The sequence below is a fragment of the Columba livia genome, chromosome 21 (genome assembly GCF_036013475.1).
Source record: "Columba livia isolate bColLiv1 breed racing homer chromosome 21, bColLiv1.pat.W.v2, whole genome shotgun sequence".
Lineage (NCBI taxonomy): Eukaryota > Metazoa > Chordata > Aves > Columbiformes > Columbidae > Columba > Columba livia.
Genome location: NC_088622.1, coordinates 8,937,210 through 8,952,890, shown reverse-complemented (window position 1 = coordinate 8,952,890; position 15,681 = coordinate 8,937,210). Strand labels below are relative to the sequence as shown.

Genomic DNA, 15,681 nt, shown 5'->3' with positions numbered 1-15,681 from the left:
GGAAGCCTCCAGAAGGTGGGGGGGGGGGGGGAAGCCTCCAGGAGAACAGCTCAGCCAATTAATGCGAGGGGGCGGAGCCGCGGGCAGGCGAAGCCACACATGGAAGCACTCAGCCAACTAGCGGGAGGGGCAGACCCACACACAAAACTGCTCAGCCAATCAGCAGGAGGGGGCGGAGCCGCACGGCGGCAGAGCCACACACACAGAACCACTCACCCCATCAGTGGGCAGTGGGCGTGACGTCCTTGGAGCATGCCCCAGACAACTGGGTCCCCTCTGGGGGTCAATGGGTTAATTAGCCCCCCCAACAATTAGCATCTCCCACTCTATAGTAATTATGTTTATTCGTTATTACGTTAATCAAATGTTGGCCATTAACAAGCCACCCCCAGTTCCGCGGAGACCTTAATGACCAGACTCCCCCACTCATACCTCAGCCCTTAATAAGCAGCTTTTCTCTGGATGTTTGTTAGTCAGATTCCTTAACGAGCTGCTTCTCCAGATGTTAATTAGTTTGGTTCCTTGATGAGCGACTTCTCTGGATGTTCATTAAATGGTTTCCTTGACGACCTCATTAACCTCAATCAAGCTCCTCAATTAGTCGCCTCCCCCTCCCTTCATTAGCACTAAAGATCTCCCCCTGCCCCATCCCCTCATTAGCGCTAATTAGCTCATTAACAACCTCCCTCGTCTCCCTCGCCAGCTCCACCATCGTCCCCATTGGTGCCTCCTGGCTCCAGCTCATTAGGAAGCGGCACTTCCTCTGCGCGTTAACGAATGTTTGGCGCTCGTTAGCATCCAAATTAAGTTGTCCCCGGCTCAACAACTGCTCCAGGTGTGCCAGAGCCATGATTACGTAATTATTGTTGTAATTAGCGGCATTATTTTGGGTGTAATTCTCGCTATTGTCCCCAGGCCCCTCCAGCAGCTCCGCCACAGCCAGGACGGTCCCAGCATCTCCCAATGGACCCATCGGGTACCCGGCGCCCTTTGCATCATCCCGAGCGGCTCGAAGGGCCTCGGCGGTGGATCTGAACGCCCGGCGCATCCTGAGCGCGGCCGCCACGTCGATGGCGGCGCCCGGCAGCTCCGGCACCAGCGACTCGTCCCCTCCGTGGAGGCTCAAGGCGAAGGCATAGCCAAAGAGGACGTTGGGCAGCTGGAAACGCAGCAATGGGGACGGCGGAGGTGCCGGGAAGGAGCTCAGTGCGGGGATGGATGAGGGGATGGCGGGTGGTGGAGCAATTTGCGGCTCATCCTCATCTTCATCCTCATCTTTATCTCCATATTTATCCTGGTTTTTACCTTTATTTCGGCGCCACCACCACGGTCTCCACGCCGGAATCAGTTTTGCCGCCTCCCCCGTGCGGATCAACCGCTGGAAAGCTGCTCGTTCCGCCGCGCTGAGCGATCCCCACAGCCCGCGGCCTTCGCACCCTGCTGAAGCCTCGGCCTCGCGTAGCTGGCGCGGCCGCCTCAAGGCGGCCCCCAGGCTGGGGAGAGCCGGCGGGGGACCCCGGTCGGAACGGAGGGTTTGCAGAACCTGCTCGCGGTAAAAAGCTTCGGAGCAGCCACCATGGGCGCGGTAGCAGCCGAGAGAGCAGAGGCGGCGGTTGCAGCGCGGGCAGGTGTACGGGGCGGCGGCGGCTCCGCAGAGACCGCACGGGGAATCCGGACCCGGCGCCTCCATCTTCCCGGCTTCCCCGCTGCTTCGGGTGTTTCCGCGGCGGCTTCGGAAGCGCCGTTCGGAAGCGCTCGGGTGTCCCCGCCCGCGCTTCGGCGCCGTTCGGAAGCGCTCGGCTCTCCACTCCTCTTCGTCTCACCCCGGCAACGCTCGGTTGCCGCCCCCGCTCGTTACCTCTTCGGCTATTTCCGTCTTCGCTTCGTCTCTCTTCGCCCTGCGCCTTCGGGTCCTTCCGTCCCCGCTTCGGTTCTTTCCGGCCTTTCGTCTTCGGTTCTTTCTGTCCCCGCTTCGTCTCTCCCCGCCCTGCGACTTCGGCTCCTTCCGTCCTCGCTTCGTTGTCCCCAGGTCCATGGCCAATTCCCTGGCGGAGGGATCTATAGTGTGTCTATGGGGCAGCCTTGGGGGTTTGGGGTGCTAACGTGATGCAGGCGAGCTCTCAGCTGTTTCCTGCAGGGATGGGGATGTTTTTTGTCCTCATGCAGAGGCTTGGCCGAGCGCCGGATCTCAAGAGCTGGGGTGCGGGAACCCCAGGGCTCAGACAGCCTGTGCTTAGACTCGCAAATCAAAAATGTAATTAATATCTGAGTGTTGCCGCAGACATGTCTCCCTTTCCGTCCGTCTCCCTTTCCGTCCGTCTCCCTTTCCGTCCGTCTCCCTTTCCGTCCGTCTCCCTTTCCGTCCGTCTCCCTTTCCGTCCGTCTCCCTTTCCGTCCGTCTCCCTTTCCGTCCGTCTCCCTTTCCGTCCGTCTCCCTTTCCGTCCGTCTCCCTTTCCGTGTTTCAATAGGGTGCTGTACTGACTCCCGAGGTGGGCTGGGCCAGGAGGAGTGGGCGGGGCCTGTGGCAGACACGGTGTAGCGGGAGGAGCTGCGGGTTGGGCGTGGCCGGGGCGGTTTGGGCGGGGCCTCTGGTGGCCATGGCGAAGCGGGAGGAGCGGCCCCCCGTACAGCTGCCGCGGGAATCCTGGTGGCGGAACGCACCGGGCTGGCGCTCAGCGACGAAGTGGCGGCGTTGTTGGTTGAGCACGTTTGCTACCGGCTGCGGGAGGCCACGCAGGTACGGCCGGCGGGGCGGGGCGGGGTCGGGCCCGCTCACAGCGCCGCTGACAGAGCCGGTTCTGTGTGTCCGTCGCCCCCCAGAACAGCTCCCAGTTCAGGAAACACACGCGGCGGCGGAGACTCACGGTGGAGGATTTTAACCAGGCGCTGCGCTGGAGCAACGTGGAGGTGAGCGGCCCGGATTGGCAGGGTCGGGGACATGGGGACATTGGTGGGGACACCAGTGGCGTTGGGGACACCGGTGAGGACATGGGGACACCGGTAGGGTTGGGAATGGGGGGACATTGGTGGGGCATGGGGACATTGAGACACCAGTGGGGCTGGGGACATGGGGACACCGCTGGGGACATGGGGATACCGGTGGGGCTGGGGACATGGGGACACTGGTGAGGATAGGGACATGGGTGTCATCCTAGGGAGTGGTCGGTGGCTTTGAGGGGGTGTCCCCTATTGCCCCCATTGCCTCTATTGCCCTATTGTTCCCCATCATCCCCATATCATCCCCATTGTCCCCATATTTTAGTGACATTTTGACCCAGAGGTGATTTTAGTGACATTTTAACATTGAAGGTGATTTTAGTGACATTTTTACCCTGACGTGATTCTGGCACAATTTTGACCCCATTTTCACCATTTTGAGCCAACTTGGCACCCCATTTTGAGCCCATTTGTCGCCACCATTTTGAGCTCATTTCCTGCCATTTTGAACCCATTTTCCACCATTTTTGCCCTGAGGTGATTTTGGCGCCGTTTTGCCCATTTCTCGAACGCAACCCCTGACATTATCTCTGATTTTATGCCCCATTTTGGGGTGACACCCCCAATTCCTGCAGTCCCCAGCGCAGTGTCCACGCTGAGCGACAACCTCCTCAGGTACTACCACCACGTCACCTGTGCCGTGCTGGGCGACGATGCACAGCTCATGAAGGTCGGTGCAATATGGACACCCCCAAACCCCCTACAATTCCCAGCGCCTCCACTGGGTGTGCCCATCCCCCGGTCGCCCTGCAGGACCAGCAGAACAACGCCAAGATCACCGCCTTCCTGCCGTGTTTCGTCTATGCAGCCAAGCAGGGTGAGTGCGGGGCAAGTGATGAGGTACAACCGAACTCCTGTGTCTCCTTGAACTCCTGGGTCCCCCCCTCACAGGTCAAATCCATCAGCCATGACCTCCCTCAGCTTCACCTCGTCCTCCATGTGGCCCACGGCCTCCTCCACAACCCCTTCCTGTTCCTGGGCCCCTACGTGCGCAGCCTGAGCTCCAGTGTCCTTTACTGCGTGCTGGAGCCGCTGGCTGCCTCCATCAACCCGCTCAACGACCACTGGCCACTGCGCAGCTACTCTGCCATGCTGCTCGGCCGTATCTTCTGGTGCGCATCCCTCCTTTTTTTGGCAAAACCCACCCAAACCCGCAGGATTTCGGCGTTTTTTCCACCCCGCACAGGACACACGGCGAGGCAGTGAGCGGCCTGTGCCAGTACATCCTGCTGGCGCTGCACAAGGCGCTGGCCGACCCCGTGTGCCCGCTCTGCTCGCACTGCGGCGCTGGGCTGGAAGGTGAACGCCAAACACCCAACGTGTCCCCACGGGGGTTCTTATCTCACCATGGGTTAGCTCTTTAAGGGCTAGTTTGTTCACCGAGGGTTAGCTCTTTAACGGTTAGTTTGTTCACCGAGGGTTAGCTCTTTAAGGGTTAGTTTGTTCACCGAGGGTTAGCTCTTTAAGGGCTAGGTCCTCCCGCTGCCGCTTTACCGGCCCAACTGCGGGCGGAAGTGGTCCGTAGCGCCTTCCTTCCCTCGGTACTTCCGCCAGCAGTTCACTCACATCACAGCGGAAGCGAAACCCGACACAACTGTTCCGCCCGGAGTTCCCCCACCCATCCCCCACCTCCCCCGGCGCTGGTTTTTGGGTCCCGTTGATACAGGGAACTAATTAGTTAACCCTTAAAGAGAACACTTAAAGACCTAACGGCAATCCCCACAATTTGTCCATCTGTCTGCCCATCTGTCCGCAGGCGGTTGAGCGCGTGCTCTACCCGCACCTCCCTGCCTACTGGGCCAACCTACAGGCTGTGCTGGACGACTGCTCGGTGTCCAATGCGCAGGCCAAGGCTGACAGGCACAAGGTGTACGGCGCTGTCCTGGTGAGTGCTGCCGCGCCAGGGGGACCCCAGTTTGGCTGTTTGGGGATCCCCAGTTGGGCTGTTGGGGGGAATCCCCCATTTGGCTGCGCAACCCCCAGTCCCACCACCATTCGCCTTGTAGGTGGCGGTAGACCGGCTGCTGAAGATGAAGGCGCAACTCGGCATCCACCCCGACGGCACCAACACCGACGCGCCGCCCGAGGGTCCCACACTGTCCCTGCACTGCATGTATGCCGAGCTCGACTGCTTTGGCCAGAGCTTGGCCACGCGCTTCGGCACCGGCACCCCCGCCGTGCCACCCCCCGATTGCAACCGCGGCACCGCCCCCCGGGGCCGCGTGCAAGATGCCGCAGCTGACGGTCAGTTCCACAGGGAGCCTGCGCAATGATGACGCCGTGACCGCACAGCTACCGCACAGACCCCGCGAGGCGCTGCAGCTCCACTTGCCGGACGTGTTCCCCAAGTACCGGTTGCTGTGCTTCAGCTTCGTGCTGGCGGGGCGGCAGGCCGGGTGGTGCTGCCAGGGCCGGCGCTTCCAGACCAGCTTCCCGCAGCACCACGGGCTGGGCCGCGGCTGCCACTACACGCAGAAGCTGCTGGCGATCGGGCACATGGCGGTGGCCAAGGGCCGAGTACTTGCTGCTGCTGCCGCTCGGATCGCCAGCATCACCAGATCATCAGCATCCCTCGCTGAGATCCCACCGAACGCTGTAGCGGATCCACTGGTCAATAAATCCAGTCCGCCAATGGCACCGAGGGCTCGTCACTGTGTCCGTCCCGTGACGTCAAGACGTGGTTGCCCATGAGCAGATTGTGGTTGCCCCAATAAATCTCGCTGTTTCCTATCTCTGTGTCCAAAGTTTTTTGGGGTGCTGAGATTTGTTGGTCAAGATTGAGCAGAGGACCCGGACACCTGCGTCCCTCACCTTCATCAGGTGGGGCTACTACTGAGGCTGGGGAAGGGGCCACAGGAGCCCCAAACCCACCAGCACCATCTGCAGCTCCACGGTGGCCCCAACAAGGGGCAATTGCAGTGGGCCTCCCCCTGTTCTCCCCACTGGACAGACGGACGCGTGAGCAGCTCAGGGTTTATTTGGGGGTGATAAGGGGTGAACAACGAGCAATCCCGGTCCCTCCCGCAATTAACCCGCCCTAGAGGTTGCGATAAGCGCCCACGGTGATGTCGAAGAGCCGGGGGTGGCAGAGCTTCCCCCCGCGCTTGTCCAGCAGGAAGAAGAACGGGCGCCCCCGCACCTTGATGGGGACGGCGGCCGCGGCCTCGGAGCGGTGAGCGTGGCACGAGACGTGGCGGAGCGGGACGGTGAACGTGGCGCCGCGGCCCAGCCCCAGCGGCCCGTGGGTGCTGATGGTCACGGCCGCGCCGCCGCGGAGCAGCGTCACCCGGCGAACGGAGCGCAGCGGGAACAAACAACCGGCCGCCACGATCACGGACCCTGCGGGGGGAACGGGAGCGGGGGAGAATGCAGCGAGGGGTCAGCGCGGCGCGGCCCCCGCTCCCCACCGCGCCGGTACCGAGGGTGAGGCAGGAAGCGCTGAACCCCAAGCGCCATTTGTGATCGCGGGGCCGCAGCGGGTCGGCGGGCCCGGGACCGGCGGCGGGGCGGAGCGCCGTGAAGGCGAAATGAGCCAGGTAGGTCCAGAACAGCCCCTGCCCGGCGCAGAACAGCCCGGCCAGGCGGAAGAAGCGGTCGCGGTCGTGGCTGAACAGAACGACGTCCCGCGGAACCGCCGCGTCCAGCGCTGCCGCCGCCGCACGGACCCGCGGCGCCGCCATGGCCGCCGTCTCTTCCGGGACACCCGCCGTACTTCCGGCCGCCATCGTTATGTCGGGCGTGGAGCCAAGCTGCCCTTACCCCCCCCCCCCTTCAAGACGCAGCGCACCCCAAACTGAAACGCATCGCTTTACTGATATCTCGATTTATTTACAAAACGCTGGGGAATAAAACGCCGGGGGAAGGAAAAGGAGCAGGCGCCGCTCACTTGAGAAACGCCACCTCTGGGATCTTGCCTTCCATCTGCAAGAGAAGTGGGGGGGCGGCTCAGCCCAGTGTCCCCATGTCCCCACCCATGTCCCCAACCCCCCTGGTGCCCCCATGTCCCTACCAATGCCCCCATGTCCCCACCAGTGTCCCCATGTCCCCCAAAATGAGGGGACCCCCCCCAAACCCACCTTGAGCTGTGTGAAGACCTGCCCGTCGTTGTCCTGCAGGCACCTGGGAGGGTAAGAGGGTGAGTTTGGGGGGTCCTAATTTGGGAAAAGGGGGGATGGATTTGGGGGTCCCCGTGTTCCCCCAGGACTGACTTCTGGGACCCCTCGAGGTTCATGCCGGACTGCATGGAGAAGGCGGCCGGCGTGGACAAGGGGGTGGGCACCTTGCGCATCTCCTCGCTGGTGGCGGGGCGGACAAACAGCTCGTTGTTCACCATGCACAGCCTTGAAACGAGAGGGAAGCGGGGGGGAATATGGGGGGGGAACAGGGGAACGGGGGAAAAGGGGGGGGACGGTGGGGGTGGGTGTGCTGCCATCCAGCGGGACCTGGACAGGCTGGAGAGTTGGGCGGGGAATAACCTAGTGAAATTTAACAAGGGAAAGTGTAGAGTCCTGCATCTGGGCAGGAACAACCCCAGGTTCCAGTATAGGTTGGGAAATTACATATTAGAGAACAGTGTAGGGGAAAGGGACCTGGGGGTCCTGGTGGACAACAGGATGACCATGAGCCAGCACTGTGCCCTTGTGGCCAGGAAGGCCAATGGCATCCTGGGGTGTATTAGAAGGGGGGTGGTTAGTAGATCGAGAGAGGTTCTCCTTCCCCTCTACTCCGCCCCGGTGAGACCCCATCTGGAATATTGTGTCCAGTTCTGGGCCCCTCAGTTCCAGAAGGACAGGGAACTGCTGGAGAGGGTCCAGCGTAGGGCAACGAAGATGATTAAGGGAGTGGAGCATCTCCCTTATGAAGAAAGGCTGAGGGAGCTGGGGCTCTTTAGTTTGGAGAAGAGGAGACTAAGGGGTGATCTTACTAATGTTTATAAATATATAAAGAGTGAGTGCCACGAGGATGGAGCCAGGCTCTTCTCAGTGGCAAACAATGATAGGACAAGGGGTAATGGGATCAAGCTGGAACACAAGAGGTTCCGCTTAAATTTGAGAAAAAACTTCTTCTCAGTGAGGGTGACAGAGCGCTGAACAGGCTGCCCAGGGGGGTTGTGGAGTCTCCTTCTCTGGAGACATTCAAACCCGCCTGGACATGTTCCTGTGCGACCTCACCTGGGTGTTCCTGCTCCAGCAGGGGGATTGGACTGGATGATCTTTTGAGGTCCCTTCCAATCCCAAACATACTGTGATACTGTGAAAACAGAGGAACGGGGGGAAATCGGAGGGGAACCGGGGGGGAAAATGGGGGAGAAATGGGGGGAAAAATTTCTTTCTTAGATCTAAGAACTTTAGGTCTAAACCTCTCTCAAAACACATTGAAAAATTTCTTCCTTAGTTCCAAGAACCTTTTCTTTAGTTCTAGTCTAAATCTCGCCATTTAAACCCATTTCCCCCTCGCCCCAGCTAAAAACCCCGTCCCTGTTTTTCTTATCGCCGCCAAAAACCCGCGGGAGGGTCTGAGGAGCTTGAAGTGCATGGCTGGGGGGGGAAGGCTGAGAGTCCCCCATTATTTTGCCCCCCATTAACATATCCCCTCATTAACATGTCCCCAATTAATGTACTCCACCACTAATGTGCCCTCCCATTAATGTACCCTCCCATTAACAAGCCCCCCATTAACGATTACCCCATTAATGACCCCCTGCATTAACGTGCCCCCCATTAACGTGCTCCCCCATTAACATGTCACCCCATTAACGAGTCCCCCATTAATGAGCCCCCTGCATTAACATAGCCCCCAATGAGTCCCCCGCATTAACGAGCCCACCCATTAACAAGCCCCATCATTAACATACCCCCCATCAACATAGCCCCCTCCATTAACATACCTCCTTATCAACGTGCCCCCACTTAATGTGCTCCCCCATTAACATGCCACCCCATTAACCTGCCCTTCCATTAATATACCCTCCTTCATTAATGTGCCCCCCAATTAATGTGTCCCCCCCAGTTTTGGGGTGACACTCGCTGGGATCCTTCAGCTTCTTCACGTTCCTGCGGTCCTTGAAATACTCGTTCAGGCTGTTCCTGGAGGGGGGGCACGCGCTGTCAGGGCTGTGTTGTGGGGGTGGTCCTGTTTCCCACCCCCTCCACAGCCTCCCCAGGTTTCCCAGGTTTCCCGGGTTTCCAGGCGGGGGGGCCTGGGGGGCGAAGTGGATGCTGAGGGAGCAGCAGGCACCGTCGTGATACGTGTCCAGCAGCCCCTGCCGTCCGCTGGAGTCGTAAATGGAGTAATACCTGGGGGGGGGACACAGAAAAGGGTGAGGGGATGAAGTTGAGGGGGGAGGGGTGAAAAGAGTCGGGGTGAGACCCCCCTGGCACTCACTGGTGTAAGAACAGCAGCACCAAAACCTTCAGGTCGTCTGAGACAAAGTAGCTGCCCTAAAAAACAAATAAAATGGGGGGGTTGAGGTTACAGTGGTTGTTCCCCCCAGGTGAGTGGTACCTCCCACAGAGTGGGGTATGGGGAACGGGGGAGTCCCCACCTTGCAGGGCAGCAGTGTCGTGGGGCCCTCAACGTCAAAGCTGATGGGGGCGCGGGGGCAGCTCGTGGCCGGCCTGGGTGGGTAAAGGTGGGGATGAGATGGAGAGATTGGGATGGGGGGGCAAAGATGGGGGGGAGAGATGGGGATGGGGGGGGAGAGATGGGGATGGGGGGGCAAATATTGGGATGGAGGGACAAAGATGGGGGACAAAAAGGGGGTGGGGAAAAGGAGGGGAAGGGGGGGCAAATATTGGGATGGGGGCAGAGATGGGGATGGAGGGAAAATATTGGGATGGGGGGACAAGGATGGGGGTGGACAAAGATGGGGGGCAAAAAGGGGATGGGGGGAGAGATGGGGATGGGGGAAAGATGGAGATGGGGGGCAAATATTGCGATGGGGGAGAGATGGAGATGGGGGACAAAGACTTGGGGGAAATATTGGGATGGGGGGGCAAAATGGGGCTTGGGGGAGCGACAAGGATGGGGGGCAAATATTGGGATGGGGGAAACAAAGACTGGGGGAAAGATGGAAGGAGGGGAGAGATGGGGATGGGGGGCAAATATTGGGATGGGGGGCAAAGATGGGGGAAAAGATGGGGGAGCAAAGAGTGGGGGAATGGGGGGACAATGATGGGGGGCAAAAAGGGGGAGAAATGAGGATGGGGGGGAAAGATGGGATGGGGGGCAAATATTGGGATGGTACTGGCCCCAAAAGCCATAAGGGCTTGTTCACTGTGGGGAGAGGGGCACAGAGCCAAGGAATCCTGCAGGACACCCCTGAGGAGCAGGACCCTCCATCCCACCACATTTTCCAGCGCTGGGGCTCAGCCAGGCCCGCAGCAGCCACAGCTGAGCAAGACAGCCCAGAGCCCCCCACTGCACTCCTGCCAGCCCCACGGGAGCAGCAGCTCAGCCCTCTGCTGCTGCCCAGGGCATCCCAAGCGTCCTGCAGCGCTGAGCCTGGACACGCTGCTGTGGCCCAGGCTGCCCTGCTGACAGAGCGCTCTCTCGCAGGACTGCCCTGGACATGTGGGACATGATGATCTCCACACCCCGGCCTCTGAAGAAGATCTTAAAAGACTTGCGCAAAAGACTCCTGGTCATAGACTCCATGTTTCCCAAAGGCGTCATCAGTGGGTCAGAAAGTCCTGACATGGTGAGCGGGGTGGTGTCAAGGGAGCCATGTTGGCAGGTGGGGCTGGGGCATTGGGTGAGTTGGTGGCTTGGCCTTGGCTGGGGGTCAGGCAGTGGGTGAGAGCTCCACATGCCCTCCCTGCCGTGCTGGGGCCTGATGGCTGCCTGGGGAGCTTTCCAGGCATGGAGTCTCTCCAAGACATCTATCTGCCCATGGGGGCCTGTGGGAAAAGGGGATGGCTGAGCAGGCCACAGGGAGTCATTGCTTTTCAACCCTCCCTGCCCTGGCCCTGCTCTCTTGTATCTCCGTGGCTGTGCCCATGGCCACCACCTGCCAGGAGGCTGCCACAGAGATTCCTGTGCCACCACCTGCCACGAAGCTGGACAGGAGGCTGGTGCTCAGTGACTGGCTTTTTTGCCCGGGTGGTCTTTGATCCTTTCACAAAAATGAAACTGTTTTTCATACAGGCAAGAAAAATACAGTCCCTCCTGCCGCAAGTCATGGGGTTGCTCGACTACAGCAACACAGAAATGAAAAGGAAAGTCCTGACATTCTTCTGCAGCGTGATGGGACACCTGAAGAGGGAAGAGGCTAGACCCACTGTCGAGCAGCTGGAGGAAAAGCTCCTGCCCCTCTTTGATGATGTAAGGCTGATGACGGAGACTGAGCCCTGTGGGTAGGCAGCCTGCAGTGCCAGCTGCCCTTCAGCCCAGCCCCGTGGACAGCACTGGGAGCAGGCTCTGCTCCCCTGGGCTCTCGTGGGATGGCTTCTGGGCTTTACAGCCCAGCACAGCTCCCTGCTGCACAACCTGACCCTGGAGCATCTCCCCTCATGTCAGCCCCGATACTGCCCCTGCTCACCATGGGCAGAGAGCTGCTGGGATTGAAGTCCAGCTTTCCTCCTTCCTCCCAGGAGTCCAGCCAGCTGCGAGAGCTCTCCATCTGCCTGTTCAGAGAGCGGGTGCAGTCAGTGATGGTGCACAACAAGAAGAGGATTAAGAGCTACGTGCACCGTGCACTGCTCCCCCTCTTCTTTCGTTTGAGCGATCAGAGCAACAACGTGGCCAAGGTACAGATTTCCACGCTGAGCACTGAGGCAGAGAGGGGTGTGCTGACAGCACACAGGTGGCCTGGGCACCAGGGGACAGGGCTGCTGGCAACTGGCAGCCTCCTCCAGCCCATAGGAAGGGTCCTTACAGACCCAGCACGAGTAGCGGTAGAAAAGCTGCCATGGCCATTTCCACCACCTGCCATAGCTGGTCTCACAGGGCTCAGCAGCAGCCTGTGGCCACCGAGGCGTGAACAGGCGCATCCCTACGGGCTCCTCAGCTGTCCCTGCAGGTGCTGGGTCTCGAGCTTTGAGCCTCAGTCCCTGTCCCCCAGGGCTGTGCCCAAGAGAGCCCCAGCTGTTTGGGCCAGGGCATGTCGCTGCCCCCAAAGGGCAGGTGCTCCAGAAACAAAGCCAAGAATGGGGGTACGCCAGGTCTCCTTATGCAGACTGTGGGTGCCATGTCCCATCTTCTGCTGTTCCGCAGGCCGCCAGGGAAGCCCTCCTTGGTGCAGCAGAGCTCCTGAAATGGAAGCAGCTCAAACACCTAGTGCGGACTCAGCAGACATGGAGGATTGGAGAGAGCTTGGTGAGAACAGTGAAGGCCCAGGCTGACTGAGGGCTGCCCCACATATCTGTGCTGTGGGCTCTGCAGATGTGCCTTGCCCGCCCTGCTGCAGCCCCGAGCTGCACCCTTGTTCCCTGTCCTCAAGAACAGAACCCCCAAGGGCTCTTCCCTCTGCCCCACTCGCGGCGGGAAGGAGGACTCTCAGCACCCCTGGGACCACTCTGCCTGTGTCTGTCTCTCAGCCTCAGCCCAACAGGTCTACTGGCTGGGGGCAGGAGTGGCCTGCGGGGAAAGGGAAACCTGGGTTACTGGGAGGTGGGACTGGTCCAGCCAGCTCAGGGTGGGGTGCAGACAGTGACATGCTCACACCCTTGTGCTCTCTCTAGCTGGAGCAGAACAGGAGCAGGGCTCAAGAGTTCTTGAGTCAGAGCCTGCCATACCTGAGGGATGCTCAGGCCAGCTTGCGAGAGGTGGCCGTGAGGTTCATCGGTGAGTCACAGCCCCAGGGTCCCTCTCTTGGCAGCCTGGCCACAGTCCCCACTGCTGCCCTGGCACAAGGAGCAGCCCTGTGGCTTCAGAGCCCCAGCTGCCCTGTGCAGGGCCTTGGCCTCCCCTCCCAGCCCTGCCCACACAGGTGGGCTTGGTGGCTGCCTTGCTCAGTCCCGCTATGTCAGCTCTGGGGTATCCCCTGGGGCCAGCTCTGATGAGGGGGAGGGAACAGGAGTCTGATGGAACTCTGTGCCCAGGGCTGGCTGCGCGGCCCCTGAGGGACCGAAGGGAGGAGGAGAAGCTGGCTGAGATCTGCAGTGGTGAGTAGGGAGCTTGGTCGGGAGGGGATGCCTGGGTGTCTCTGCAGACGTGGGAGATCATCTGGGCTCTGCTGCTTTCTGTTGCAGCCCTTCGGCCCTTGGAGAAGGACAGTAAATCCTTCGTCCGCTCCCTCGCTGCTCAGACCATTGTCATCCTGAGCAGTCCAAGGGAGCAGCCACGATCGCAATGGGCCCTGCAAGCCCTGTGCTGCTGGCATCACTGACCCCGGTGGAGGAGCAGCTCTGCTTGCGGAAAAATGGCTGGATTTTAATAAAGAGCCCTTCTTGAACTTGGGTTGGATGTCTGGCTTTTCCAAGGACCCCAGAACCTCTCTGATTGCTGTGGCACTTTTGAGAGCACAGCCCGGCATCATGGGCAAGGGTGACGTAGCAGACAGGAGCACTTGCAATGAGGTTGTCCAGGGCAGCTGAGATGAATCTCACTGGGCCAGTGGGGTGTGTTCCTGGAGTCACACACAGAAATGTCAGGGTCTGTCAGGCATCCACATCTAAGCTGGCATCCTGGACTCCTTCTGCACCCAGGGATGTTCAGAGACAGAGTCTGTCCCTTTTACACACAGAGGCAGGAGTCACAGTGTCTGTCTGGCCTTCTGTTGCCACTTCCAAGGGATGGGAGGCACCTCAGCCCTGTGGTGTGTCACCCTGCTCTGCACTCATCTGAGATGTCCCACGCCATGAGGAATGGACATGGGAGGAACCACAACCCAGTGCTGATTTTAGGCAGTTTGCATGGAATGTTACTCCCAACTTATCAGACTTTCTTAGCTAACATAGTAATAAATCTAAACATGAGCTTCTTCAGCATTCCTTTGGTCTCTTATCAGCACCGAGTACAGCATCCTAGGAAAAATATGCAGGCTAAAACTCAGAAAAGTACAGCCACCTAGAAGAACATAGATGAAAGAAAAATCACTCAAAGAGAACTGGTCTTGCTTTTAACAAAACCAGGACAGTTTCTAAGCCCTGCAGAAACTCAGAAAGTTGAAAGCTGTAGTAGGAACTTGCAGCACAGAGACATTGGCTGTGTCCCTTCCTGCTTTAGAAAGAACAGACTGCTTCACCACCCTCACCATGAAGAATTTTTTCCTAATATCCAATCTTAACCTCCCCTGGCGCAATGTGAGGCCATTTCCTCTTGTCCTGTCTCTTGCTACTTGGGGAAAAGTTCTTTACCTGCTGAAGAATACACCCATGCAGGCCAGGAGCTGCCAGCTTCTCCAGGAGGATGCTGTGGGATAGGGTGTCAAAGGCTTTACTGAAGTCTAATTACACAACATCCACAGCCTTTCCCTCATCTCCTAGGTGGGTCACGTTGTTGTAAGAGGACGTCAGGTTGGTGAAGCGAGACCTGCCTTTTATAAACCCATGTTGAGTGGTCCTGATCACGTGGTTTTCTTGTATGTGCTGTGTGATATCACTCAGGATGTTCTGCTTCATGACCTTCCCTGGCACCGAGACCAGACTGACAGGTCTGTAGTTCCCTGAATCCTCCTTCTAGCTCTGTGTTCCGCTGTGTTTCCACCCGTACCCCTCAGGGGATGGAGATTCCCCTTAGCCCTTCTTTTGTTGCTCATATATTTATGGAAACATTTCTTGTTACCTTTTGCAGTGGTGTCCAGGCTCAGCTCTAGTTGGTCTTTGGCCTTTCTAATTTTCTCCCTGACTAAATCTGCGGCATTCTTGTATTCCTCTTGAGCCACCTCTCCCTCCTTACAAAGTTTATAAATTATCCCTTTATTCCCAAGTTCCAGCCACAGCTCTCTATTCAGCCAGGCTGGAACTTCTTCCCTGCCGTCTCATCTTTAGACAGATGGGGGCAGCCTGCTTCTGTGCCTCTAAGATTTCCTTCTTGAAGAGAGACCAGATTTCCTGGTCTGCTTTGTCTTTCAGGACTGCTTCCCAAGGGACTCTGCCAACCAGCCTCCTGAACAGGTCAAAGTCTGCCCTTGGGAAGTGCAAGGTGGAAGTTCTGCTGAGCACCCTACTAACTTCTCCAAGAACAGAAAACTCCATCATTTCATGGTCACTATGCCCAAGGTGACCTCCCTGTTGCCCACGAGTCCTTCTGTATTTCTTCTGATGATATCAAGGCAGGTCTTGGTCATGTAAGAGCTCACTTGTTGCTGGTGGCAGCTTTGCTGTTGGGGACACCGCTTTCCAGCAGCCCATGAACCAACCCCACTGGTGCCCAGTGCCATGAGCTCTGCAAGGGGGAGCCCTCTGTGCACAAGGACCCCCTGTCCCCATGGTGGCCATGCCAGCACCCCCAGCCACCTCCAGCCCCAGGAACCCCGGGCGAGCGGAAACCACAACTCGGCCAATACCAGAAAAAGACAAAGAGCACAGGTCTGAAAAAACATGAATAAATATCTTTACAGAAAAAAATAGAAAAGTAAACCTATTTACAGAAAGAAACGCAAACTACAACAAATGTAATACAATCAACATACTACTTGATACATACAACATAAATATACACTACACTATCAATAAATACACACTACAAATCAATACACTATGTAAATACACACAACAAACTACTAACTCCTTCTTCTGTCT

At 58.4% G+C, this 15,681-nt stretch overlaps 4 protein-coding genes across 8 annotated transcripts; 2 read left to right on the top strand and 2 right to left on the bottom strand.

Annotated features, from left to right (window-relative positions):
* Nucleotides 1-327: 327 nt before the first annotated feature.
* ZNHIT2 (zinc finger HIT-type containing 2) lies at nt 328-1,690 on the bottom strand. Its single transcript, XM_021300939.2, has one exon. The coding sequence runs from the start codon at nt 1,688-1,690 to the stop codon at nt 581-583; it is 1,110 nt and encodes a 369-aa protein (XP_021156614.2). The 3' UTR covers nt 328-580.
* Nucleotides 1,691-2,598: 908 nt separating this feature from the next.
* Nucleotides 2,599-5,728, top strand: LOC102084803 (TAF6-like RNA polymerase II p300/CBP-associated factor-associated factor 65 kDa subunit 6L). The gene is given in 11 exon segments (XM_065038228.1): nt 2,599-2,641; nt 2,644-2,738; nt 2,822-2,981; nt 3,574-3,668; nt 3,752-3,826; nt 3,890-4,110; nt 4,185-4,283; nt 4,285-4,297; nt 4,755-4,883; nt 5,005-5,201; nt 5,203-5,728. Coding segments are annotated over 11 exon segments (1,614 nt in total). The 3' UTR covers nt 5,690-5,728.
* A 229-nt stretch (nt 5,729-5,957) lies between these two features.
* Nucleotides 5,958-6,723, bottom strand: TMEM223 (transmembrane protein 223). Its single transcript, XM_065038216.1, has 2 exons — nt 6,417-6,723; nt 5,958-6,337 (listed from the first exon to the last, which is right to left on the bottom strand). The coding sequence occupies exons 1-2, from the start codon at nt 6,721-6,723 to the stop codon at nt 6,036-6,038; spliced, it is 609 nt and encodes a 202-aa protein (XP_064894288.1). The 3' UTR covers nt 5,958-6,035.
* A 190-nt stretch (nt 6,724-6,913) lies between these two features.
* On the top strand, nt 6,914-13,391 carry LOC135575983 (uncharacterized). 5 transcript variants are annotated; one of them, XM_065038215.1, is made up of 8 exons: nt 6,914-7,125; nt 10,556-10,697; nt 11,144-11,320; nt 11,590-11,745; nt 12,212-12,313; nt 12,679-12,781; nt 13,039-13,101; nt 13,189-13,391. In XM_065038215.1, exons 1-8 carry the CDS (start codon nt 6,998-7,000, stop codon nt 13,323-13,325), a joined length of 1,008 nt encoding a protein of 335 aa, XP_064894287.1. In that variant the 5' UTR covers nt 6,914-6,997; the 3' UTR covers nt 13,326-13,391. The 5 variants fall into 5 exon arrangements, 4 of the variants coding, with proteins under 4 accessions (XP_064894287.1, XP_064894286.1, XP_064894284.1 ...); XR_010467512.1 differs by having other exon boundaries at nt 12,679-13,101; XM_065038214.1 differs by having other exon boundaries at nt 12,679-13,391.
* The last annotated feature ends 2,290 nt before the right edge of the window (nt 13,392-15,681 follow it).

What these genes read in the sequence shown, in the direction of transcription:
- ZNHIT2 (XM_021300939.2), bottom strand. Translation starts at nt 1,690, where the DNA reads ATGGAGGCGCCGGGTCCGGATTCCCCGTGCGGTCTCTGCGGAGCCGCC.
- TMEM223 (XM_065038216.1), bottom strand. Translation starts at nt 6,723, where the DNA reads ATGGCGGCCGGAAGTACGGCGGGTGTCCCGGAAGAGACGGCGGCCATG. An exon ending in CGCTTCCTGCCTCACCCTCG is followed by an intron (nt 6,338 to 6,416) that starts GTACCGGCGCGG and finishes TTCCCCCCGCAG; the next exon opens with GGTCCGTGATCGTGGCGGCC.
- LOC135575983 (XM_065038212.1), top strand. Translation starts at nt 6,998, where the DNA reads ATGTCCCTACCAATGCCCCCATGTCCCCACCAGTGTCCCCATGTCCCC. An exon ending in TCCTGCAGGCACCTGGGAGG is followed by an intron (nt 7,126 to 10,555) that starts GTAAGAGGGTGA and finishes GCTCTCTCGCAG; the next exon opens with GACTGCCCTGGACATGTGGG. An exon ending in GGTCAGAAAGTCCTGACATG is followed by an intron (nt 10,698 to 11,143) that starts GTGAGCGGGGTG and finishes TTTTTCATACAG; the next exon opens with GCAAGAAAAATACAGTCCCT.